The sequence below is a fragment of the Nicrophorus vespilloides genome, unplaced genomic scaffold, assembly GCF_001412225.1.
Source record: "Nicrophorus vespilloides isolate i.1.1-1 unplaced genomic scaffold, Nicve_v1.0, whole genome shotgun sequence".
NCBI lineage: Eukaryota > Metazoa > Arthropoda > Insecta > Coleoptera > Silphidae > Nicrophorus > Nicrophorus vespilloides.
In genome coordinates this window covers 1-7737 of record NW_017097786.1, presented here as the reverse complement: position 1 = coordinate 7737, position 7737 = coordinate 1, and the positions used below count along the sequence as shown (strand labels likewise).

Sequence of the window (7737 nt, the reverse complement as noted above, 5' to 3'; positions counted from 1 at the left end):
TATCTATACTTTAGCAGATATTAGGAAAATTGCTCACTGCTACTTATATTCGCGCCTCCCCTTAGACTAGTTCACGCCTCCACAGGTAGGCGCGCCTCACAGTTTAGAAAACGCTGGTTTAAGTTATGCAATTTGATTGTCTTGCAGGTATTGGTGGTTGAGGATTCAGGCTATGGCTGATCTGAAAAAATGGGAGGAGCTCGACAAGTTCTCTAAGTTTAAGAAGTCACCGATCGGGTACGCCCCTTTCGTTGACGTTTGCTTAGCCAAAGGAAAACATGATGAAGCGGTTAAGTATTTACCGCGCATCGCGGACGACATTAAATTCAAATATTACGTTAAGGCCAAGTGAGTTGCTTTTATTATCAATATTATAGTTGTAATGATTTGACTTATTATTTGCAGCGAGTTGGATGATGCGGCGCAAATAGCGTTCGAGCAACGCGATATGCAGGGGCTGCTGCTCGTGCAGTCCAAATGTCCGCCTCAATCCGAATTGAGCGAGAAGATCAACAGTCTCTGCGTGCAATTGCGTTCGCGCAAATAAATCGAATCCGTACTTTCTATATAAGCATGTTATATATAATATATTATTCAATTTTCTATATAATATAAATAATAAATATTTAAATTGAGATTAAGTGTGCGTTAAGGCTGCTTATGCTTGTATCACAATTGAAGATTTGAAGGGTCATCCTTCTTTATCCTTTATTTCATAATATCGGCGATCAGTTTCCTGTATCTTATAACCATGGGTCCGTAGATGTCCTCAGCGTCGGTGAACGGCTCGCAGATTAATTGCGGCTCAGGAAGACAGGATGTGATCTCTTTGTATGTACTTTCGCTCTTGTGCAAGGCGTACTTCGCCTGGTAAGCTGCGCCCAGCATTGCGGAATCGGCCGTTTCCTGTGTATGCGTCAAAAGTGATCGTTCCGTAATCAAATTGCGGTGTAATTAATTGATGAAACACGTACCTGCACGTAGACGGGTGCGTTGAAGACGTCGGAAATCACTTGGAGTATTGATTTATTCTTAGAGGCGCCACCGGTAGCCAGGATTCTAGTATTTTCATCTAAGAAAAGCAACTGGTTTTTTTAAAAAAAAAACAAGAAAAACAATGTATTTTCTACAAACCAAATTTGAAGCCTATATCCTCGATGTGCGCTCTCCTCCCTATAAACTGGCCTTCGATCAACGCTCTCACCTCTACTTCCAAGCTGGTGAACTTGACGATCTTCTCGTTGGCCTTGTTGAACCTATATTCACCACACGTGAATGGTATTATTTCATGCGTATGGAAGTAGAATCCTGCGAATTATGAACTGGTAACACTTTATGCAACACAAATTTCCATTCCAAACCTAAATTCCCGAAATTCCCTCTAGGCGTGCTATCAAGAAGTTGATTGAAAATATCCCAGGAGCCTTCGGTGCAATCATCTCTGATCTTCTCTCGCGTCAACGATCCATTTTTGAAGCTGATTCAATAAATCTTATTCAATTTAACATTTGATATTAACAAAGTAAACCTACCATAGTAAAGCCATGTACGCTTCAGAGTCTATCGGGTTACAGAATATGTGACCTTCGGGCACAAGCTTAGGTTGGTCGAGCCACAGAAACATGGTATCACTTGTACCTAAACTGACGGCTAACCATCCTTGATCCAATCGCATACCTAATGAAATTAAAATTATTAAAGGAAATTGTTAAAATTAACTTTACCTATCAAAGAGGCCGGATTATCACCGGTGAACGCGACGACTTTGCAGTCCTTGCTGAACTCCCATCGCTCTACGTAATAGGGCGAGATGGTTCCTAGCACACTAGACGATTCGACTGGTCCATCCAGTTTCAGCTCCAAATTCGTAGCGCATGCTTCCAGTAACGACTGATCCCATTGTTTGGTGCGGATGTCCATCAAGTTCATGCCTGATCCGTCGCTGTAGTCGATCGGTGCTATTCTGCCCAAAAACAGAGAGCATAAGAAGCTGCTCACCAAAGAAATCCTCTGCAAAATAAATAAGAAATTCTTGATTTCCATAGTAACGAATGTTTCTATGGTAAACAATTGATGCGTACGTCAGTATTATTGTAGGTTTCCTTTCGAATTTCAGCGATTTTGGCGATCTGCGCCCCTGTAAACCTTTCGTAAGCTTTCGAGCCAGTTATGTGACACAACTCTTCAGGACCACCAACAGCTTCCTCCAGTTTCTTGCACTGCTGACTGGTGCTGCTGTCCATCCACACGGGGCTGTTGGACGTGGCGAAGCAACTACCCAACTGCTGATGAAGAAACTGATTAGGATCCAGATCTTTCAGACGATCGTCTGCACCTCGCAACCAATACACCGATCCGTGTTGCTGGAAATGAATTTACAATTTTAATTTTAAAAAAAGTACATTTGACGAGGTGTCGAATGATGAAGATAATGATGTTATTTGCATTCGAAACTCACTTGAGCGGTGCCGGAAATTGCTGCGATTTGCGAGAAGTCCACGCCGCTCACCGTCAATCGGTCCATCAGCATGTCCAGGGCTTTGACCCATAGAAGCGTCGGCGTCGTCACGACCTGCGGATTCATCTTGTTGAGCACTACTCCGCCATGGGTCCTGCATGAGCAAACAAGACATTCAAAACAAATAAAAGTAAAGAGTGTTGAAAGCCGATGAGATGGATAAAGCCGTTCTCTCACCTGAATTCTGGCAGGTCGCTGTCGAAGTGCACGGAAGCTTGATGCAAGATCTTGAGTTTTTCATCAACGACGACGGCTTTAAGCTAATCAATTCAACAGAAATTCGCATAATTAATTAATCGAGTTGCTTGAGCGTGCAGAAAAATTGTTCATATAAACTAGTAGTTGCTAGGCAACTTAAAAACTGATAGCGGATTCGAATAAAATTAATATGGATCATTCATCATGTATTAGTTGCGAATCAGGGACGGTTTTAGCAAGTATCAAAATCTTATAGAAAATTAGTTCAAATATCTAATCAAATCTTATACTGTATATTCATATATTGCTATACAAAAATATGTTCAAATCAAGCAGAAAATTAAAAATTCTAACAGATTGCTAATATCTTGTATTTACTAAATTTATTGACAATGAGTATTAGACATGGTTAGTTCAAATTATATGACTTGTTTGATAATTTTCTTAACTAAATATGCCTATCTTTAATAGAAATTTGTTGAACAAACATCAACATAAAAATATTTCATTAATCAAAAGTGTCATTACTGATTGACTAAACATTGTCATTAATCTGTATAAAATTGATAACTTCGTTTACTAAATATGACTATTATAGAAGAAATGTTTCTAAATTTAAAATTTGAGGAATCATCCGACCAAACATCGTAGTCTATACAAAGAATCATTGTTTCCAAGCTGAAGCGTTGTCAGCACTTGGGAGAACAAGGATGGACATGTTTGCATGATCGGGATAGCACATCTTCGGGGTATTCAGGGAAGGGAGAGTGGGAATGGAATACTTCAGCAGAAGGATCAGCGAGGATGGAGGCATTGAGATTCGGATTCAGACTGGTGAACTGGAAGGCCAACTGTGGCTTATTTTACTAAGTTTGTTATTGGTTATTTGTAGTCTCGGGAGTAGTCCTGATGATTCGCAATAGTTTATTAACATTCATACAATTATAAATTATTGTTTATGAAAATGTTCATCACAGAAATTGGTAGACAGAAGTATCAAAACAATATTTACATAAATATTATTTCGATAGTCGCAAATGTTTGTAAATAATATTTGTGAGATTAGATTAGTAGAAACATTTCAATAATCTCTCAAAAAAATAAAATTTTATAATACATTTATTACATTCTGATGCCTAATTATGCATTAGGTAAATGTAAAATAAAAAGTAGAATTTGTGAGTTATGTAATGATGTGCTGATTCCGTCCCTGATCAAGGAAGCTCATCGTTTCATAATCATGGAATACAGGTTTACCCACAGATGTCGCCGATGTCTTTTACGAAATACAAACTTCGGACAAACGTGTTTATTGGGTTTCCGAGGTTACAGGTGAACGCGGTGTCTGTTTTTTTTTTGTAGTAGATCCGCTACGATGAGTAATAGTCATCGACCAAACTGTGGGTATAGGAGAGTGCTGCCACCGACCTCAGTTTTTCGCTTGCCACTATCATCAATTCCGTTTGTTATCATCGAGTTTAGTTACCTGCTGAGTGCTGAGGTCCAGGCCCAGGTACAGAGGGTCGACGATTGAACCCATTTCGAATGTGCCACGCGAAGGGACGCAACTTCCTCACCGGTTCGTTTCTTCTTTCTCGTTGAGAAAGAGAAAGACTATAAGACGCGAGTTGGGGCCCGCGATCTGCTGTGACTCGCGCGAGTCTACTGAGAACTCCTCCTCGTGGTCGTAGTATGCGCGCCCCGCGACTCTCCGTCGAGGTCAAAGGCACGCGATAACTTCCACACTCGGTACAATTACGAAACGCCAGTGTTTGTTGTTGTTCCCGTATGCGCTGCTCCGAGGAGCGTAGATGAGGTAGAATTATCCGAGAGAAGATTCTCACAGATTCATTCTGAAAACGAAAGATCTTAAGACATGATGATGATGAAGAAGAGCAGCAGCAGCAAGAAATAATAATAAGGAGAGGGAAAAAAAAACTAGTTCCACTTATTCAGCGCTTCCTGCGGACTTGCGCTTAATTGGGATTCCTTATTCTTTCTTCTTGTTAGCGATATAATTCAAATCGCCGCATCATTAGTTCCAACTTAATCCTCGATCGAAATCTTCCCATTCAGCGAAATAAATTACAAATCAGGAATTGCAATTTGCAGACGTCAATTTGAAAATCTAACATAGAATTAGTATATATCAATTATCATTATTTACAACAAAATATTGTTTGTATACATCAATTAAGAATACAAGAGCAAATACACTATTAATTACTCTCATAGTACACAAATATGTTCTAAATTCTTCTTCAAGGTTCCTTTGAACCCTGAAAGTTTACTGTTTCTAAAATTCAAAAAATCTAGATACTTCTTTGACACTTAGATTGTTAGATGTCAAACATTGACAGATGTTAAAAATGACATAAATTTGACAGTTTATGACATAATTAATTGATTAACGAATGGTGTGTACTCATTAAGTTTGTATCAACTAAATATACAAATAATTGGCGATTATATAGAAGTTGGGTCTAGATTAATTTAATTAAACGCAATAAATATTGTTTATTTATTATACTAATAAGGCAATTATAAATTCATTTGTCGGTCGTCGTTGAGAAAGTTTAGAGGATTTATAAATTATTTTTATTTTGTCGAAACACATTCCACGGATGTCTCTGGTTTATTGCTTCCTGTTAACGTCAATGTCCTAATTCTTTGTTGAAACTTTGGTAAACCGACATTGGAAATCTGTTGAAGAGAAAATTGGAAGAAGCAATATTGACTAATTTTCAAAAAAAAAAAAAACAACAAATGATTTGAAAAGCATACATTTTGTTGTTAGGGAAAAGTTATGTAAAGTATTTATCTAAATATTTATTTATACTTTTAATTAGAAAATTTAAATTTAAAACAAATTTGCTAACTTTATGTGTGAAAGTAGAAGAAATTTGTCAAGTATAGTACTTGATGAATATGTTACGCTACAGTTTTTCAGTGACGTTTTACAAACAATTGATAATTTGTCTAGCCAATGCAATAAGTTTTCATTTTTTTTTTGTTTGTTTGCCGCAGGGTTCCGTTCTTGGTCTTGTGAGAGATATCGTCCGTATATTAGATTATAGCTTGTTTCCTTTTTTTGACAGTTCTTTGGCTGCCGGTCATGGGGGAACAAATCATATTTGCTGGGGTTTCGTTTTTTTGTTTGGAGCGCGTGTGTGGAGGAGACAGGGGGTTTGGGAAGAGTCAGAGATAGGCTAGGGTGGAGGAAGGAGAGGGAGCAGCTGCCGGTGCATTTTTATTAATTTGCGGAAAAAAGGGATTCGCGAATACATACACAAAGAGTGAGTGAGCGAAAGAGTGAGAAAGAGAGTTGGACGAAGACGGTGGCGCCTGGGGGACCGACGCCAGCAGCAGCACCGACGCCGCGACGCCCCGGTCGCCAGGACTTGCAAGAACTGGCGTCGTTTCATTTCGCTCCTCTCCCGCCGCCGTCGCCTCCTATCCGCCACCCGCAATCATATAGGTTATCTCTCCCTCTTCTTGTCTCTTCATGTTTATATGTGTGTGTATGTGTATGAAAACGGGGACGACCATCATTTATTTACTGATTGTGTGCTTCGAACACCCCCCTTCCTTCCTTCTTCGGAAAACCGCCCCCAGGGTTGCTCCTGTTCGCGGAGCCAATTGTAGTAATAACGACGGGGAGAGTGTAAACACTAACGACGCCGTCGCGACGTTAGCGCCGCCAACGCGTCCCTCCGCGGCGTCGGGAAAAAAGGGCGCCAACTTTGTTACCGCCGAAAAATTCTTTCGCTGCAGAGGAAACACAAACAGGCAGAGATTATGATGAAAGAAAAAGAAGACAAAAGAAACGCGAATCTTTATGGAGGCGCCTATGCAAAGAGGATGAAACTCTCTCGTTCTCCTCCAGAAAAGTTGTTTACGGAACTTCCGGAACACATGCCAACGTATAACAATCGCGATCACCTTTCGCATATTCGCCCCAGTTCAGTAACTGCAGCCAATTGGCGGATTTCACAAAAAAAAAACACACAGTAACTAAAAAGTTATCGCCCGAGCAGGGACTTGAACCCTGGACCCTTGGATTAAAAGTCCAATGCTCTACCGACTGAGCTACCCGGGCTTATATATATGAAGTGGCTTATTACATAATCCGAGATTCAGCTATAATTTAACCAATTTAGATAGTTTACAAATTTTATTTTATTAACATTCCTAGATTCACTATAAGTTAATCAGTTATTTCAAGTGGCTTATTACATAATCCGAGATTCAGCTATAATTTAACCAAATTAGATAGTTTGCAAATTTCATTAACATTCCTAAATTCACTATAAGTTAATCAGTTATTTCAGCAAAAGCAAAATTAAATAAAACGATGCTCCTTTTCAGTAACGACACTTATGACAGCTTGTAGCAAACGAAAGGATGACAACAGACTGTCGTGTCCCAGGGATAGAATTCTGGACACAGTGGAATATTGTCTGCTGTTGTCGTCGTGGAGTCTCAGTTGTAGGAATTAAATAATTCAATCGGTTTTACATAACTTTATTCGTTACGGTAGAAACTATGCTCGTCTTAGGTTCTTATATAACTTTAATAGTATTTAAAGGTTTTACTGAGACTATGCTTGTCCTCAAAGGTTCTGCTGAGACTGCTACTAAATACTAATTCTACTTACAAAGTTAATTCTTATTAATACGCTACTTACGAATGGGAGTTGTGATTGGGAGTAGGGTTTGTATATATTGATGATTAAGCGTTCCCACGGGATTCGGCCTTGGTGGTTTTGTTTATTATAAGACCGGGACAAAATCCTATGCATTTGTTTATATGAAAAAGATGATTGATTACGATTGAGTGCTGGTATAGGAATCTGGAAGTTCGATGATAATTCATTATGTGTTTATAATAAGGACTTGAATTCGGATAAAGGTATAGGAGTATCGATGGGAATGTTTACGCTTGGTCCCCTTTGTTTATATTAAAGTGTATGGGATCACGGTAGAGATTCTTTATGCTGATGTATATGTTTATATAATTAT

General features: G+C 39.0%; 2 protein-coding genes and 1 non-coding gene across 3 annotated transcripts; 1 reads left to right on the top strand and 2 right to left on the bottom strand.

The window, feature by feature from the left end:
* The first annotated feature begins 117 nt into the window (after positions 1 to 117).
* On the top strand, positions 118 to 570 carry LOC108560982 (vacuolar protein sorting-associated protein 16 homolog). The gene is made up of 2 exons (XM_017918722.1): positions 118 to 348; positions 406 to 570. The coding sequence occupies exons 1-2, from the start codon at positions 173 to 175 to the stop codon at positions 545 to 547; spliced, it is 318 nt and encodes a 105-aa protein (XP_017774211.1). The 5' UTR covers positions 118 to 172; the 3' UTR covers positions 548 to 570.
* Positions 571 to 686: 116 nt separating this feature from the next.
* Positions 687 to 4451, bottom strand: LOC108560981 (xylulose kinase). Its single transcript, XM_017918721.1, has 10 exons — positions 4203 to 4451; positions 2696 to 2778; positions 2459 to 2612; positions 2082 to 2363; positions 1725 to 2010; positions 1533 to 1677; positions 1362 to 1477; positions 1135 to 1308; positions 975 to 1072; positions 687 to 906 (listed from the first exon to the last, which is right to left on the bottom strand). The coding sequence occupies exons 1-10, from the start codon at positions 4254 to 4256 to the stop codon at positions 709 to 711; spliced, it is 1590 nt and encodes a 529-aa protein (XP_017774210.1). The 5' UTR covers positions 4257 to 4451; the 3' UTR covers positions 687 to 708.
* A 2291-nt stretch (positions 4452 to 6742) lies between these two features.
* Trnak-uuu lies at positions 6743 to 6815 on the bottom strand. Its single transcript has one exon. It is a non-coding gene; the product is annotated as a tRNA-Lys (tRNA).
* Between the last annotated feature and the right edge of the window lie 922 nt (positions 6816 to 7737).

Bases quoted from the DNA above. Each gene is read 5' to 3' on its own strand.
- LOC108560982 (XM_017918722.1), top strand. From the start codon at position 173: ATGGCTGATCTGAAAAAATGGGAGGAGCTCGACAAGTTCTCTAAGTTT. The intron at 349-405 runs GTGAGTTGCTTT...TATTATTTGCAG, and splicing joins AAATATTACGTTAAGGCCAA to CGAGTTGGATGATGCGGCGC.
- LOC108560981 (XM_017918721.1), bottom strand. From the start codon at position 4,256: ATGGGTTCAATCGTCGACCCTCTGTACCTGGGCCTGGACCTCAGCACT. The intron at 2,779-4,202 runs GTAACTAAACTC...TGAATTGATTAG, and splicing joins TGGACCTCAGCACTCAGCAG to CTTAAAGCCGTCGTCGTTGA. The intron at 2,364-2,458 runs GTGAGTTTCGAA...ATTCATTTCCAG, and splicing joins CAATTTCCGGCACCGCTCAA to CAACACGGATCGGTGTATTG.